At 47.7% G+C, this 17,777-nt stretch overlaps 1 protein-coding gene across 2 annotated transcripts in view; it reads right to left on the reverse strand.

The window, feature by feature from the left end:
- TOGARAM1 (TOG array regulator of axonemal microtubules 1) overlaps positions 1-17,777 on the reverse strand; it is a 34,767-nt gene that overhangs the window by 1,389 nt on the left and 15,601 nt on the right. The window contains exons 8-21 of one of the 2 annotated variants that reach the window (XM_065839548.2): positions 16,256-16,417; positions 14,929-15,027; positions 14,373-14,500; positions 12,220-12,358; positions 11,771-11,848; positions 10,929-11,082; positions 8,823-8,928; positions 8,188-8,423; positions 5,022-5,180; positions 4,106-4,232; positions 3,766-3,884; positions 2,158-2,347; positions 1,016-1,235; positions 475-561 (exon numbers count right to left, since the gene is read on the reverse strand). In XM_065839548.2, the coding sequence (XP_065695620.2) occupies positions 475-561; positions 1,016-1,235; positions 2,158-2,347; positions 3,766-3,884; positions 4,106-4,232; positions 5,022-5,180; positions 8,188-8,423; positions 8,823-8,928; positions 10,929-11,082; positions 11,771-11,848; positions 12,220-12,358; positions 14,373-14,500; positions 14,929-15,027; positions 16,256-16,417 (2,004 nt within the window). Of the gene's footprint in view, positions 1-474; positions 562-1,015; positions 1,236-2,157; positions 2,348-3,765; positions 3,885-4,105; positions 4,233-5,021; positions 5,181-8,187; positions 8,424-8,822; positions 8,929-10,928; positions 11,083-11,770; positions 11,906-12,219; positions 12,359-14,372; positions 14,501-14,928; positions 15,028-16,255; positions 16,418-17,777 lie in introns of both variants that reach the window. The other variant, XM_065839549.2, reaches the window with a different exon arrangement.

Below are 17,777 nucleotides of genomic sequence, written 5' to 3' on the forward strand. Positions count from 1 at the left end.
TCAATTTAGGGATATTTCAAGAACAGACTTTCCATTTTATTTAGTTCGATTTCATCAGTACTACACACAGAACTACCCTCAAAGTCAGGCAAATAGTATCTGTTTCCTTCAAGCCTATTTCCCATAAAGATGTCCCTTGTTCACTGAAAACGCCAAAACTTGCAACCTCCTCAGTGACTGACAGCACAAAACTCATCACAAAACAAAACTCATTCTCTCTGAATATTGAAATTATAAGCCGAAGGTATTTATACATCTTCCATGTATTTATACATCTTCCCTCTGACTATATAATAATAATCTTTTGTCAGCAATAGCTTCTATTTGCATTAGAAGGGCGTGAAATCTGCATCATTAGTGTCCCCAATGTACTGTGACAGAAGGGACAATATACATCCACCACCATTGTGTGACGAATTTGCCTAATCAGGATGCTACACAATCAACCAAACATGCAGTCAAACATCACTTTACCAGCAAGCTTTTCTGTCATGTCTTGTTTCGCCTTTCCATTCAGAAACTGGGCTTTTGTGCAGAATGGCTGCAGGAGCAAATAGTTGTCTAAATGCAAGGAACAAAACACATTAGAATCCTTAAGCAGAAAATTAAACAGTCTGGGAATAAACACAATCTGGAAACATGTAAATAAGAGCCTTACTTATGATATATTAACTTCAAAAAGCATAGTGGTCTATTTAAGGGCAGAAAAGAATAAAAAGATACCGTTAACAACTAACTCCTAGCATCTGGTAGAACGTAGCACTTTCATTTACCAAAAATACTAAGGTCCCGCTCCAAAGCCCAAACGCTGGAGGAAGGAAACCAGCTGTGGCATACACGAACCAGCAAGGATCTCGTTCTCGTTCGCGTTTAACATTCACAGGCTCCAGCTCCTGGCACACAGAACCACAGGACGGCTGAGGGCAAAGGGACCCTCGGAGATCCCCGAGGCCGGAGACACCACAGCCGCCCTGAGCAAGCAGCGTTCAGAACTAAGAGAGAGCCAGTTACTTACCTACATGTTGACACAGAGCCTCAATAACATTTGTGGCAGCGTCATAAATCCCTGCATTTTTGGAGTTGAGGTTGTTGTCCACCAGGGCAGGGATTAACATGTTGATCGTGGGTGACAAATTGTCTTTCAGCAGCGGGACCATCTTGTGCATCGCCTCCAGCGCAGCCTGGTTGACTTTACTGTTCGAGTCATGTAAGCGAGACTTGAAAGCATCGAAGATCTGAAAAAGTATCCGAACAGCATTAATCTCAGTTAGCACCGGGTGTCTGCGCTGGATATGGTGTCTCCCACTTTACTGTTACGCTTTAGTTGTCCATCTTAGCAAAGACAGCTCTGCTATGCAAACACCTGAGGTATTTCCTTTTTAGCGGGTAAAGCAACATTTCCTATTTTTAGACCGCGTATTATTAACTGTATCTCATCTGAACGTGAGTCAGTCCTTTCCAAGGTAAGGGAGGTGAACTGGCCATCTCTGCCTTTCAGTATGACTAAGATTTTCTGCAAACAGCTACTTTTAGTGAGGCATAGCTCTATTAAGCAGAAAGAATGTTTTACAGATTACAAACACATTCACAGTTAAGATATCGCAAGGTGTCACAGAATATTTCACACATCCACAGCAAAGACTGAACAATCCTGGTGCCGCTTCCATTACATCCATCTGTGGTTTACAACTCTTGGACTCACCATAGATTTTTCTCCTCTCCTATGAGGAAGGACACTCCAGTTTATCATCATAAAGACCTTTGCTCACCCTCTCCTGGGTAAACAGAACAGGCAGAACTTGCAGCCGTGTTTCAGAGACAGTTTTTCAGATCTTGATTTATTCTTGCTGCTTTTTTTGTGGCCCGTTCCAGTATTTTGATATTTACTGAGCCGTGGCATGTAAAACTACACACAGTATTCCAGAAATAGCTCAATAAATGCCATCCCTAAGTGAAAACTTTCAGCTTCTTCCTCCTATTTACTTCCTTTTCTACCTTTGTAGCTTAAATATCTCCCCCTTGAGAGCACCTGACCTGCCCCGACACCTTCTGCTGTTCATCAGACACTCGTGTTGAGAGAGGGAGCCAAGAGTTTATCAGAAAACTTTGAGACACAACTTTAAAGATGTTTGACATAAAATGTTCTCATGCAGTTACCTTTACAATGTTGGCAACAACAAGGCCTTGATTGTTCTCCGTATCTGAGACCAGCTGCTTAATGCCATTTATTCGATCACGGAAGTCTTTTGCATTCAACAAGCCTATAATGTCTTTAACATATTCTTCATTTTCTAGTGAATTACGAGGAACTGTTTTTCTTGTGACTTCACGGGCTTCTGTGGTCTCTCTATTGGAAAGGAAAAAGTCGCTCAGTGAACACGCATGCCAGCTGAAACACGAGCATCTCACACGTTCTCTCCCCATGGAAGTGCAAATGTCCAAAACAAACAGAAAACCTTCTGGTGAAAAGGACTTCACTTGAAACACGGCGATTTCAAACAAACCACCCAGTAGTAAGTGTTGCTCCTCAACTCTCGGGATCCATTCTGCTCTAAAGGCTTTTCTATGCAGGAGAGCAGCCCCGAGCGGGCGGGTGTCCTGTTCATGTCCCTGCACCACAGCAGCCGGGACCTTCCCGCACAGCAACGTGGCAAAGAGAAAGAAGTTACTGCCATTTAATCCTTTGTTCTCAAAGCACTTAAAGCCCCGATCCCAGTCTGGGTGGCACTGAAGCAACGCGCTGCACTGAGGTGGGAATTCCTCCTCACGGAGGATTTTGAGACTCATTTTCTGTAGCGTCTCATCAACAAAACAGTCACGGACAACTGAAAGATCAGTGGAATCACTGTCCAGATACTACCCTGCATCTACAGAGCAGCCCAGGTAACGTCGCTAGCTCATTCCTAACCTGAGAACACAAGTCCTTGATGCAGAATGGAATAAGCACCTTTATTACATTTTCCAATTCCAGCCTATTGGCTCTGTGAGAGCAAAAGGCAACACCAAAATCTCCCATCCTGCCGCTGCGTCACAGGCCGCTCGAGCACCTGAATCACAGTGTTTGGCGTAGTGCAGTACGCAGCACCTCTTTGAAGGAAGCAGACAAGCAGCTTTAACGCCAAGGTAAAATTTACCATCAAATGTGAAATGAGTTATTATTTTGAACAGCGGAGCGTGCATTACAGCAACCTGTTCCTGAACAGATACAATTTCTTCAACCCAGAGGCCGTCCCAGACCCTATGAACTCTACATTCTTGGATGCAGTTTTTTGGCTTGGTTTATATTTTGAGGGGTTTCTCTCTCAGTTCAACAGAACACCTATTAGCAGACCAATCCAGAACACTAAAAACAGACAGAGTATGTTCTGAAACCTCAGCATCCCCCGTAGGATCTAACTAAACAGCGCAGGTAAGTGCACAAGCAGATCATTTGTACTGCAGCTGCTACTACGCACACTTTTCTACACAGTCTGAACAGCAATAACTTGAACTGATGGGGACATTCACTGCGGTGAATTCCAAGTGTTCTGTGGCCTGTGTGTCCTTTCAGAAGCTGTCAATAAACAAACTGATTTCAAAATGCACAAAGCCATTTTTATTTGACCACTTAGGCTTATCTGGGACATGTCATGTTTTCCCTATTCCTTCAGGCACGTTTAATTTTCACGAGCCCGTTGTGACTGTTTCTAGGCTGTCTTGCCGTGGTGAGGCTGTTCCCTGGAGGCCGTGCCACTAACAGGTGAGACACCGCACGCAGCCCGTTACCTGTCGGTCGTGTTGAGAGCATCTCGGGAAGTCGACGACGACCTCGAATGTCCAACACTGCTCGTCTGGGAACGTCTTCCTTTTGCTGAGGGTGTATCTAGCGGCATCTCCCCCAGCCCCTGCACAGAGGCAGAACTGTTAACGAGCACAGCTGGCGTGGTGCTGCGCTGCTGCAGACCCTGCAAAAGCCAATCTGGCACCCCCAGGGCAGCCCAGCACCCTGCCATGCCGCGCTTCCTCACTTCCTCCAACACACTCCTCCCGTGCCCTGCACATCCACTGGCCACACTTCACAGCCGCAAGTTCCCATTTCTCAGCTGATAAGAGCTTTGCCACGTACCTTTTCACGCAGATTGCTAACGGATTCCTTAATGTAAGGCAAATCCTTGGGTGGCACATACTTTTCAAGCGTTTTGTCAAAATCGGGATGAGTCATCATAATGAAGAGCATCTTCCGACCGTAATACCTGCAGGGAACAGACCACGACACGCACACCCATGAACACGGCTTTGCTTTGCAACTCTTGATAATTACAGGTGTGCAATTCCAAAATATGACAGCGTGGGAAGACTCTTACGTGTTTGTGTAACCAGGCGCCGTTTTCATCCTCCCTCAAACTATGCTCAACAACCACTATTTAATCAAAAACTGAGCAAACTAATAAGAACAGGCTTCCATTTCAGCGGTCTTTAAATAGGCTGGACCTGCCCCGTCAGTCAGACAGCGAGGAGCCGGTGCCCGCATTCCCGTGGTCCAACCGCTAACCCAACCCTGTCACTGACCCGAGTCCTTGGGGCCCCTCCTCTTCCTCAGCAGGGTAGGCAGGCTGCAGCAGCCACCGGGGAACCCCTGTCACCTCTGCTGTCCTAACAGCCTTGTCGGTGAACAGCTGGACTCCAACATCTTAAGGGCTGTTCCCAACTGAAATGATTCCGCGGTTCTGCTCTCTGTCCCTGCACAGGAACACCCTGAGCTGCACAGAGGTTTCAGCCACCTGGAACGTGCTTATCTTAACCAGTAACCTCAAGTTGCACCAGGGGAGGTTGAGGTTGGATTTAGGAACAATTTCTTCCCCAAAGGGCTGTGGGGCATTGGAACAGGCTGCCCAGGGCAGTGCTGGAGTCACCATCCCTGGAGGGCTGGACAGACGGACATGAGGTTCTCAGGACATGGGGCAGGGACAGGGGTGGGGGAACAGTTGGACTCCATGATCCTGAGGGTCTTTTCCAACCAAACCGATCCTGATTGCACTCACCTTGTTTGCTGTGAACTGTCCTGTGCAAACCTGGCTATGGCAGGTACGACCCGATCGGCGCCAGCTTTGGTTCCAGCCAGGACGCGCTCCGGCCCCATGCTCTCCAGGGTGTCCGCCAGGTGCTGGGCTGTGCACCTCCTCACCGCCGAGTGCAGGTGGCTGCGGGGAACACAGCTGCTGAGTGCGGGGCCGGGGCAGCCCCACGGCCGCCCCACGCGCTCTGCCCAACGCAGCGCGCAACGTCTCTTTCGTCATTTTAGCATCACCTGCAACCACGATACTGCTCATGTGCAGGTACTCATCTGGCTGCATAGAAACGACATCATGGAGCAAAGACAATCAACTCCATTTAAAAGGATAACGCGTTGGATTAAACCTCATTACATTCACCTGACATCCTGAACTACAGGAATGTAGAATGAAAAAAGAAAACTTGTATCCTTTTAGTGTAAAGTCAGTCTCAACCTCTAACTGCAGCTTTTGGATTACTAAAGACGGTCGTTTTCTTTTTATAGAATTTAATTTCTAGTTTTCCTTAAAATAATTGTAAAATATTTTAGGAAGCACACTACTATGTGTTCTTTCCATCAGTTTTATGAGAAAGTAGTCCCTGTGCTCAGAAACATGTTTTGTGTATATCAATTTAAAATTAAACCACTGTCGACTTCTAAAAATCCTGCAGAAGTACCTTGGCTACAAAAGGGGCTCTTAAACACCTGTGTGGATGGGAATGGCAGAAAAGCTGCAATCAGCTTTCAAACTTGCACGTCAACCTAACCTCGCCTATCAATTCTGCTGCACCCGCTGATCCCACGTTGTTTCAAAGTCGCACACAATTCTGCAGACTCCAACTTCTCCGATTTTGTGTTATCTTTGTGTTACAGCCCCGCTCAGCCAGGCACTGCCGGCTCGGTGCTCACAGGGAAGCACGGGATCAAAGGGAGAGCTGAGGTTGGGAAAGCACAGCAGGGGCTCCAGCAGAGCTGGACATGAACCCCCAGTGTAAACCAGCTAACCGGCTCTAGCTAAACCGCAACATTTAAACCCAGAACACAGCCCAGGCTGCTCCTGAAACAGCTACAGCCCCGCTCTGGCTCCTGCTTGGCTTGCAGAGCTTGCTACATGGACGCTCCCCTCGAACACCCACTGCCCATGCCAAATAGTTGGAGAGTTTTTGTGTGTGCACATAAGACCTCAGAATTCAACACGGCTCAGATAAGACACAAGATTTGAAAACTTCCGAAATGCCCTTTCAGCTCTAGCCCTGCGATCGTGCTCCTGGAACAAGCGTCTATTCCCAGTGGCTTTAGAGCGGTCTCTCACAAACAAAAACAAAACCATTTCTAATTGTTCTTGTTGGCAAAGTCAAAAGCAATTTTGTAGCTGATGAAGAATCAGTATATACGTCTAATGAGGGTTGCAAGTGTTAACACTTGCGATCACATCTGGCTTGAAGTGGGTTGAAATAGGTAAATTTTAAAAGGTCTTATAAATTGTAGGCAAAATGATAATCATTAATGTGCATAGAGAAGTTGTGGTGAATATAAGCAACCCAACGTATAAACCCAATTTAGAAAATGCACCCTGTGTGTAATGACACAGTCGTGTCAAACAGCACCTTTCAGTTCCATACTGAAGAGAGGTGTCACTTTTCTCCCAGAGTTCCATCCTGACTGTTGTGTATTCGGGGCTGCAGAGAGGGCGCAGCCCTGGGAGCGCCTCCCGGGCCGGCTGGGAGCAGGGGCAGAGCGGCTGTGGGTCCCAGCGCCACGAGGTACCCGCTGCACACACTGCGCCCCCAGCGCCAGCGCTGCCCGCACTGAGCCGCCAAGAGATCAGCCCTGCCGCTGGTGCTGCCTTCAGACCCGCGGCTCAGACCGGTTTGATGCCTCAGGTATCTGAACATGTCTGAGCTCACAAATTGGAGGGGTCAGTCTTTACAGCCCCTGCAGAGCGGGATCAGATTTAGCGGGTTATGATCAGCATTGCTTGGCCAGGGATTTCTGAGGAGAAGACGGGAGAACAGAAACAGGCCATGTTCCACGGCGTCTGAACTAAAGCCATGCGTGGTTGCTGTCGCTGCTCTTCAGTTCACCAAAACAACTACATGCCAGCGTATTTCATACATAATTTAAGTCTGTAGGGCTGATATCTGCCTTTCCGTTTGAAGCTCTGGTAATTGTGGGATGGTTCTCACCGGTTTTCAGGAGACAGAATCAATATATCCCACAACAACCGGCTTCCCAGGAAACCAAATTGGAAACATGTTGAGTTGGGACTCTTATGATTTGTAGCTGTGCAGAAAGTTTAAAGAGTGATTTATAATGTAGAATCTGAAGTATTTAATGGAAGGAATAGGCTATGAGAAATGAAACCTATTAAACGTCATCTAAGTGATGACAAATAGAGATTAAGTAGGTCTATATATCTAATGTACTGGGCTGCCTAAAGGCTTACATATTGCTGTTAGTGTGAACGAGGAGATAAAAGAGCAAGAGAAGCGAAAGAGAGGAACGTAACTTCTACCCCAGGCTGAGCTGAGCTACAGGTTCGAGCCAACTCCATGCACCAGAAACTGGAGCAGCTCATGGTCGAGGTACGCAAGAAAACAGAGGCCACCCCCGCAGCAAGGCAGTCAAGACGCAGACCAGAGAGACTGTTAACCAGCTGTTAAAGTCTAGAAAAGAACGTGAAGCCAGCTCAAGATAGTTGCAGCTAGAGAATCGTAAGTTATAAATCATCTTCCTCAGTCAAGGGTAGTGCTGAAGAGCTGGAAAAGACGGGCATCGGGCTGCAGAGCAAGTGGAAAACGAGAATGTTGTGTGAGCTTTGCTAGGCAGAACAAAACAGCAGTGTCCTAAGAACGCTATAGTGACACCGGATAAAACCACTAATGTCTGGTAAAATGACCGGAAAATAGACCAAGCTCCAAAAATCAACAGCCAACGCTTTCCATAATGTACAGAAAGAAACAGAGCGGGCACGTTTTACTGTTACGCCAGCAAACACTGTGGTGTGGTTGGTGGTTGGGTTTTCCAGAGCTGACTTGCTGTATTCTCAAAACTCTGCCTTTAGTATCTGGATTCATTTTTTTAAAAAAAGCCTATATTTGATAAATTTTATCTATTCACAAGTTACGTGTTTAAAAAGTCTTTGTAAGAATTACCTTTGCCCTCCATTTATAAGAGAACAAAGTGCACGTGCTGGAGTCACATTAGTAACCATAGCCTTCAGAGCCTTGTCTACCTCTTCCCTTAGAAATGTGTTGGATTCACCAGCTTTGTGCAAAAGGACCTTTACTGCATTATCTAGTTCTTGATCCATGCTCGTTCTCAGGTGGGTGAACAAATCCCCTAAACAGACCACAGCAGCTCGAGAAACACCTGAGCGTAAATTCTTGACCTGCACACAGGAGAAACCCAGACAAACAATGAATAATGTTTAGAAAATACACTGCAAAGTAAGTAAAGCTTCATGTTTCCCTTTGTACATTTTAAGTAACATTAAAAGCAACTGAGAAACACATTTCTGACTTGATTCACTATGCGTGAGAGTTAAAATACATACACATGAAAATGTTATCAAGTTACAAACTACATTTTTTCAGTCTCTTAGCAAATCAAATCAAGTCAACTATTGGTATCTGAAGTATGAGCTGCTTTGCTGAACGACAGACTCATCCTTTGGAGGCTGTCCAACAGAGAAAGGCTAAGCACAGGTGAACGTACCGTTTCACCATCTCACCGAGCGTTAAATACATACACACACGTCTAGAGTGAAATACTCAGAGTAAAGTGTAACCTCTTCTGCCACAGCCAGACTGGTTTCGTGCAGCTTTGTAGCCAGAGTAGGAGCGTGGTAGGCAGACAGACAGCGAACCAAGTTCAGACCCTCGATCTTCTTCTCCCTGTGCAAAACAAGATCCCAGTTCAAAACATGTGCACGTTTTCCTAAAAATATCTAAACAGAGAATTCTAAGAAAACAAATAGCAAACAGATTATAAAATAAAGCAATGATATGTAACACAGGCAATTCTTCCAAAGCGAGTGTTTCTCAGGGTGCAGCAGGACTATCTGAGCACCCCGCTCTCCCCGTCCCGCCCGCCGCTGGCACTGGTGCCCACACGGGAAGCCTTTCCTCGCCGAGCTGAGCAGCAGCGCCGTGAGCCCTTGGCCAGGCTGCGGAGCTTTGGGTGGCACAGAAAGTGGTGCCATGAGCCCTTGGCCAGGCTGCGGAGCTTTGGGTGGCACAGAAAGTGGTGCCATGAGCCCTTGGCCAGGCTGCGGAGCTTTGGGTGGCACAGAAAGTGGTGCCATGAGCCCTTGGCCAGGCTGGGGAGCTTTGGGTGGCACAGAAAGTGGTGCCATGAGCCCTCGGCCAGGCTGGGGAGCTTTGGGTGGCACAGAAGGCGGCACCGTGAGCCCTTGGCCAGGCTGTGGAGCTTTGGATGGCACAGAAAGCGGCACCATGAGCCCTCGGCCAGGCTGCGGAGCTTTGGGTGGCACAGAAAGCGGTGCCATGAGCCCTCGGCCAGGCTGCGGAGCTTTGGGTGGCACAGAAAGCGGTGCCATGAGCCCTCGGCCAGGCTGCGGAGCTTTGGGTGGCACAGAAAGCGGTGCCATGAGCCCTTGGCCAGGCTGCGGAGCTTTGGGTGGCACAGAAAGCGGTGCCATGAGCCCTTGGCCAGGCTGGGGAGCTTTGGATGGCACAGAAAGCAGCGCGGGGGCCTCTGCAGAGCGGGGCTTACATGGCAACAGCAGTTCCAGCTAACGGGCCCTGCACAGATTGTACACAAGTGTGGGTTTTGTGAGTGTAACAAGTGATAGCCCAGGCCAGTGAGAATGGTATCTCGGGCCGGAAAACCGCCCCATATGTGTGATGTGTGAATGTGCTTGGCCTGGTCTGTGAATGAGTGGGAACGTAACTGAAACAAACATAACATCAGTGTGGGTGTTTCTAATAACAATTATTGGAAAAACATCTTATGTAACATAGTCCAGGCCCGTATCTGTGAATCCTATAAACTCTCAATGGCTAATAAAGAGGGCTCAACCTGGCTCAGCTCCCTGCTCTGCTTCGCTTGGCACTCCCTGCTGAACAAGATCTGTCTGTGCGTCCATCCCTGTCTGTGTCCCGCTGTGCGGTGTTTCCAGTCACCGCAGGCTCACACTGGGACAGCCCTACAAGGCTCTCAATCCTCATTTTACAACAGTTACCCTTTAGACTTGGACTGAAAACAACTATTTTCTTTTTTTCTCTTACATCAATTCTTCTTCCCCTCTGCTCTGCCCTGGGGAGACCACCCCTGGAATCTTGTGTCCAGTTGTGGCCCCTCAGCTCCAGAAGGACAGGGAACTGCTGGAGAGAGCCCAGCGCAGCCACCAAGATGCTGAAGGGAGTGGAGCATCTCCCGTGTGAGGAAAGGCTGAGGGAGCTGGGGCTCTGGAGCTGGAGAAGAGGAGACTGAGGGGGGACTCATTCCTGGGGATCAATATGGAAAGGGGCAGTGTCAGGAGGATGGAGCCAGTGACAACCAGTGACAGGACAAGGGGTAATGGGTGCAAACTGGAACACAGGAGGTTTCACTTAAATTTGAGAAGAAACTTGTTTGGGGTGAGGGTGTCAGAGCCTGGCCCAGGCTGCCCAGGGAGGTTGTGGAGTCTCCTTCTCTGCAGCCATTCAAACCCGCCTGGACACCTTCCTGTGGAACCTCAGCTGGGTGTTCCTGCTCCATGGGGGGATTGCACTGGATGAGCTTTACAAGGCCCTGCCAACCCTGACACCCTGTGATTCTGTGATCACTTGCCATCCTGCTCACTATTTCTGATGGTGTGGGTATTGTTGTTTGTTTAATTAGGTTATCCAGATGAACGGCCCCCAACAGGCAGGCAGCCCTGCGCACGTACCAGTCCTCGCCGGCCAGCAGCGCCAGCGCCTGCGCCAGAGCCGCCTCGGGCCGCGCCAGGGGCTGCAGCTCCCACGGCGCCAGCATCTCCGGGCTCTGCGCCACCGGTGGGCTCCGCTCCTTGCAGCGCCCGCGGGCCCCGGGAGGAGTTTCACCTGCGCATCGCGAACCATAAGAAACAATTAGCGCCATCTGAGGAAAACAATTAATCCAAAGGAAGGAAGGAAGGAAGAGTTTGAGGTATCTATAGTCCGCTGTACCGAGGGAGGCGGCTTCCAAAGGGACAGCTCTCCCAGGTCCATCCTGCTGCATCCCATTCACAGAATGAATTCTTTCACAAACAACCACCACTTCAAACAACCCCCTACATTTGCATTTGCAACTTCCCAGTGTAAACACAGACGCACAATGTGCTGAAGCACAATATAGGAAAACTCAAAGAGGCACTTGAGAAATCCTGGAGACCTTTGACCATCATGAGTGCGAGCTTCTATTCTGAAAAGATTTCTACTGCATATTTTAAAGGCATTTCTGCAACAAAATGTACCCGGAAATGTTTTTTCTGGAGACAGAAGGGAGTCCATTTGCCATTAATACACTATACAAGTTGCTGAGCAAATAAATGCTCTCATGTGTCAAATATCTTCCTGACAAACTATGGATGAAAAACGTTTCAAGGGAGCAGTGACCCATCCAAACACCCTTCACCACCCCCCACGTACCGAACTACCAGAGCCCCTCAGGACTGCCCAGGGGACAAACAAACCATATTAAACTGATGGTATTTCGGAACTGTAGGAATCCAAACACTCTAAGAGCCTTCAGTCTGTTGTACCAGCTCACCAGGATCCAGTGGGGCTGCACATCTTGTCTTCTTCAAACTGGATGTTCTCCTTAATGAAGGATTCGAGGCCACGTTTTCTAACGACAAAGATACATTTCTTGATGACGTTAATAGATCCCCACAGAGATTTAAGTCTAGAAAAGAGAAGGAAATGTCCAAAGAACAACAACAAATCAGAGAAAAAGGAAAAAGCTATTATTTTCAGTCCTAATTTGTCTTTTGAAATATTTCTTAACCACAGTCCTTCAAATACCTCCCCCAAGCACTTCACTCTCCACGTTACAAACCTGACAACCAACGACTGAAGAGCCAACTGCAGTGTAAGTTTACTCTAGTAACAACCCACGTCGCACTGAAGAGTCACGAGTTTCGGCAGTTATCACAGAATTGTAATTTCCATTTCAGCAGCACTTAATAGTCTATTATTAAGACAAACCCTAATCCTCACTTTCTGTTGCTGCTTTCTCTGGCTCACTCAGTTTACGTCTGTCCCAAGGGTTTTCTTCCTTTTCTTCCTCCTGTTCTTCCTCTTCCCTTCTCCTCCGCCTCATCTTCTCCTGGGCAGATTTTGACAAGGCAACTTTGACCTGCGAACATGAACGCACCATTATATTTCACAGTACAACATAATGCACGAGTCACCCAGTAACTTCTTGATGCTCTCTAAGGCAAGCATGGAAAATTACTGTTCGCACCCTTCTACGGAGTGAAAGGGAATTCCTCATACAAATATTAAATTCGCCCTGCAATAGCTGAACGGGTACCTTCTGCACAATGAGCGTCCCACTGGCAAAGAGAACAACACTCCACGTCTCAGCATTTAACAGAAATAATTTACTCTAAAATACCTGAATGGTTCAGGAATTCAGGTCTAAAAGCAAAGGTCTTTGTTTCTCCAGCAGTGCTGTATAGTTTCCTAGAATTTTACGTAACAAATATACATTCTACAGTAACGTTTAAGCACAGAGGGGTTTTGTAACCATTGTCTTTACCACTGGGATCTGACCCTTCCCTCCTGAATTATTAAGACAATTACAATTCCTCCTGAAAACTCAGTAACATTTAATACACTCTCCCATTTTCTCCTTTGATTTTGATCCCGCCAACTATTCACATCTTCAGTGACGATCAGAAAATTAAGACACCGTCTACCATTAACTTAAAGTATTAGTAATCTTAATAGGTTATTTCAAATGCTTTCAGAAAGGCTGTGATTTTCATTTGAAATTTTTAACATTTGCCAACATAAGGACGCAGCACCACTCCTCGGGAAACCGCGTTCTGGGGCAGATATTCACACAGTTTAACAATCGTTAGAGAAATAACGCTGAACTACAGGAAACTTCTGCTTTAGGCTTCATATAACATTGCACAAGCAGCAGAAACAGCAGCTGCGTTCTCAGTGTGTGCAAAGCGGGTAAATAAGAAGCACAGTAATGTGTGCACAGTCAGCGCCTGGCCAGGGGAGGCTGAGGTTGGACCTGGGGACAATTCCTTCCCCAAAGGGCTGTGGGGCATTGGAACAGGCTGCCCAGGGCAGTGCTGGAGTCACCATCCCTGGAGGGCTGGACAGACGGACATGAGGTTCTCAGGACACGGGGCAGTGCTGGGTGGGTTATGGTTGGACTCCAAGATCCTGAGAGTCTCATCCAACCAAGATGGTTCTATGATTCTATAACCAGATGCTGAGAAATGACTTCTCATTGTTAACTCAGCTTTAGTCTTCACCTTATAATGGAACCCAAAGAATAACATAAATTAAAGGACTTGCATAGCACTGCAAGTCATCCGAGCTACGAATTAACCTGTTTTACAGAGTCACAGAATGCTAGGGATTGGCAGGGCCCTGGAAAGCTCACCCAGTGCAATCCCCCCATGGAGCAGGAACACCCAGCTGAGGTTCCACAGGAAGGTGTCCAGGCGGGTTTGAATGTCTGCAGAGAAGGAGACTCCACAACCTCCCTGGGCAGCCTGGGCCAGGCTCTGACACCCTCACCCCCAACAAGTTTCTTCTCAAATTTAAGCGAAACCTCCTGTGTTCCAGTTTGCACCCACTGCCCCTTGTCCTGTCACTGTTGTCACCCAGAAGAGCCTGGCTCCATCCTCCTGACACTGCCCCTTTCCATATTGATCCCCAGGAATGAGTCCCCCCTCAGTCTCCTCTTCTCCAGCTCCAGAGCCCCAGCTCCCTCAGCCTTTCCTCACACGGGAGATGCTCCACTCCCTTCAGCATCTTGGTGGCTGCGCTGGGCTCTCTGCAGCAGTTCCCTGTCCTTCTGGAGCTGAGGGGCCACAACTGGACACAATATTCCAGGTGTGGTCTCCCCAGGGCAGAGCAGAGGGGCAGGAGAACCTCTCTGACCTACTGACCACCCCCTTCTAACCCACCCCAGGTACCATTGGCCTCCCTGGCCACAAGGGCCCAGTGCTGGCTCATGGTCACCCTGCTGTCCCCAGGACCCCCAGCTCCCTTTCCCCTACACTGCTCTTTTTAATCAAACTCCTGTTTACCATAGCACAGGGAGCGCAAACCCATACCCAGCTGTGTTCACACCCATAAAGCCACGGAGCAGGACAACAGAATGGTGCTGCGCTCCTCACCTGTCTCTGGTTTTCGGGGTGGAACTGCTGGTCGCCGCTCCCCGCTGGCTCCGTTGGGTCCCCCCCGCTGGCAGCGCAAGCCAGGGGCTGCGCGGGGGCTCGGGCACCGGGGGGGCTCCCAAAAACACCTGCAAGGCACAGCACGTTGTGCAAATAACCCTGTTATTTGGCAGAACTTAGAAAAACTAAAGAAAACCAACAGTAAATCAAGAAGATAAAGCCATTGCTACTGCGCTATTGGTGCAAACTCCCACCCAAAGGTACTCGTGCCTTACTCTGCTGAGTAGGACAGACGCACATACACATGTGCACGCTGGGCTGGAACTGAGACCCAGCCTTAACAATCTGCTGCCGTTCCTCTTGTTGGAATGAACAGCATCTCCAGGAACTGCAGAACTCCCAGCAGAACTCCTGGTATTCCCGGTTGAACTGGAGATTGCTCCCAATCAAAAGCGCTGTGAGGAATCTGCTTCTCCTCTTCCTGCTCCACACAAGTACGTTTTCCCTCATTTCAAAACCATGACGAGCTACAGGAGATAATTTTGGTTTGCAATACCTTTACCAACAACTGCAACTGCATCTTCACGCAGGACACCTGGTGACATGAGATCTGGATCGTTCATCAGGGGAAAACCAGACATGGGCTCCGCAAGACCTTAAAGAAATCACACAACATCAATCACGTACTTTACGCTTTGGGGTATGTTTTAGTCTTTTAAAATGTCGTCATACTGACATTTAAATTCATCACTTTATGAATGAGTGTATTTTCAAGTTACTGGAGTTGTCAGGATTTACTGAGTATCGATACCTTCAAACCCACAGCAGACAGGTAGCAAATGAAATTTCTCCTGAACGACAATGAAGAAAACCCATGTTTGTAAGAGGATTTTTAAATCAACCGGTTTCACCGAAAGAAACACAACTTTCTAACTCACTCGGTGGAAGTACAGAACCGTTTCCTATGTCATTCAGCGTAACTGAATCAGAACAGAATTTGCTCAAATGTTTTCCCCCATCAGCACTTAAAGCCGTGTCCCACCTAGATCAGCAGCCCCTCGAGTTCCTCAGCCGGTGCTTCCATACCGGATACACTCGTTGCAAATAAAAATGACAGTTTGTGACTAAAGAAGGGCACCTTTGCTTTTGCTATTTCACCCAGACCATCTGCTTCAAACACTTCCCAAAAACCAGCGCTCCACCATTCCTACCAAACCTTGAGAACAGGCAGACCTGTCAGGTTTAGTCTTGAAACAAGAGACAGAGGAAAGTCTTCCTGAGACAAAGATCTTCGTTATTCAATGTCTGTTAACACGTGGAATTTGTTATTTAATGTTGTGTTTGTCACTAAACCGCGGTTACTTGATATCTGGTTTAGCTGCTCCAAGGGAGATCAAACCGTGCGCCCCTAAACTGACTTTCACATTCAAACCCCCCGAGCTCCTGCTCTGCAGAGCCGGAGGCACTTCTGCGCCGTACACACGGCGGCTCTCACGCAGGGAGCGGTAGCTCCTACTATGCATTACATTTCAGTTTTCATGGTGTCATTTTAAAGTATAACAGTTAAAGTTTCTTAATTTTACCAATGAACAACAGCACTCCTGGAGCTGTTCAGTTCACACTGAGCTATAAAATAATTTGGTCCCTTTTTTCACACCATGTACTATCGCTTGACTTTTAATTTTAATTTACTTGTCACTCTAATTTCAGTTAATGCTAAAAAAAAAAACCCCAACTTGCTAGAGTAAGGGGTAGAAGAGAGGAAACCTGGCTGAACACCTTGAAATGCTACAAAATGCTATAAACCCTGTTTTACCAAAGGCTGGACACAGGCTTGGTTTTTGCCATAAATGAGAGCTCAGACAAACAGCAAACTCACAAACCTCTCGAATGCTTCACACTTCTTTGGTGTTCTGTATTTTGACCTTTTAAAGGGGTACGTGACACGTCTCCTTGCTCCTTGTTCTCGTCATCCCCACACCCGCTGCTGCCGTCCAAACGCTGACCGGCGATGCCAACCTGAGCAGCGCCCTTGTCATCAAATGCTGGCCGTGCAAACGGAAAACAATTAGTAAAACCAAATTAGGAATAGCTTTTCCTGTAAACTGTTCCATTTTCAGAGCCCCAGGCTGGTTTATGCACACAATACACTCATTTCAGAAATCTGGGTGTTTCAAGAGATGCTGGGGTTCTGTTCATCTTTCACACATGGAAGCTTTCAGCTGCAGGTAAACCCAAGCTCAACATCTAACCCAAAGCTTGAACAATCGTTTTTTAGTGTAAAGCCTTTCAAATACGGACAACAGCAAAGGGGGTTTATGTTCAGTGCTAGAAATAAAACTTTCAGCTGATGTGAGCGGTTAAATATCAAACTGATCTTTACAAGCTCTGCAAGTCTAAAAATCCAGAGACTGAGATCTGACCGGTGTGATGGGCCAAGCGCAGCCAGAAGCAGGAGCAAAAGGCTTTTCCTTACCGGTTAGTGCACACATACCGTGGGTTAACAGGCACCTCACCGCAGCAGCCAGCTCTCCCGCAGTGATTAACCGGCTCAGTGGGCAAAGTCAACGTGCTGCTCAGTATTTACACTGAAGGTCAACTTCTCACAGAAAGCCTTTTCATACAATGAATGCAAAATGCTTAACCGCAACATGAATTGCTATGTACGTGCAGTATTTGCTTCCTGATTTATGCTGTTCCTTGAGAAGCCTGTTTGCTAATTCATCCTGAGGAAAGCGGCCTGAGCTGAGACGGGGAGCAGCAAGTTCAACTCCTGAAGAAAGACCATGAGTCTCAGTAGCAACTGTTGGCTTTTCAATGTGATGGCTTTGCACATTTAGACTGGTAAGATGCCCTCCAGTTTCAACTGAACTCCATTTTGCGAACTTTTGGGAAAAAACGCACAGCTGTGAGGCTCCAAAAGGCTGCAGCAGAGCAGGGCTCGGGGAAAGGACCAGCGAGTACCTGGGTGGACATGGCTGCCTCAGCCCCTTTCCTCCATCCAGCTGAATCAAAATCGATTCAACATAAGCATAAAGAATCAGTTTCTGCCCATTACAGAAACCTGTAGTTACCTGTACTTCAGTGTGGGTGTAAAACACAACAGCAGCTCTTCAATTTCCTACCAGGAAATGAACTGCTGGCAACGTTTGGACCCTTCCTGCTCTTACCCAGCTGGTGTCCAGTGAATTCTCAATCCTGCACTGATTCTGAGCTGCACACACTCGCGCGTGGCACCTGCATTAACACATGTCATCCTGACACAGAAAGACAGAAACCCTGGGGTTCCTTTCCCACCTCTAGTACCACACTATAAGCTCAATTTGACCAAGCAGGCTCCAGCAAGTACCTTTTCTTAAGCACTGAAGGGACATGAGCTCATTGAACCAGAACAGCCACGTGAGG

The sequence above is a fragment of the Patagioenas fasciata genome, chromosome 5, assembly GCF_037038585.1.
Source record: "Patagioenas fasciata isolate bPatFas1 chromosome 5, bPatFas1.hap1, whole genome shotgun sequence".
Taxonomy (NCBI): Eukaryota; Metazoa; Chordata; class Aves; order Columbiformes; family Columbidae; genus Patagioenas; species Patagioenas fasciata.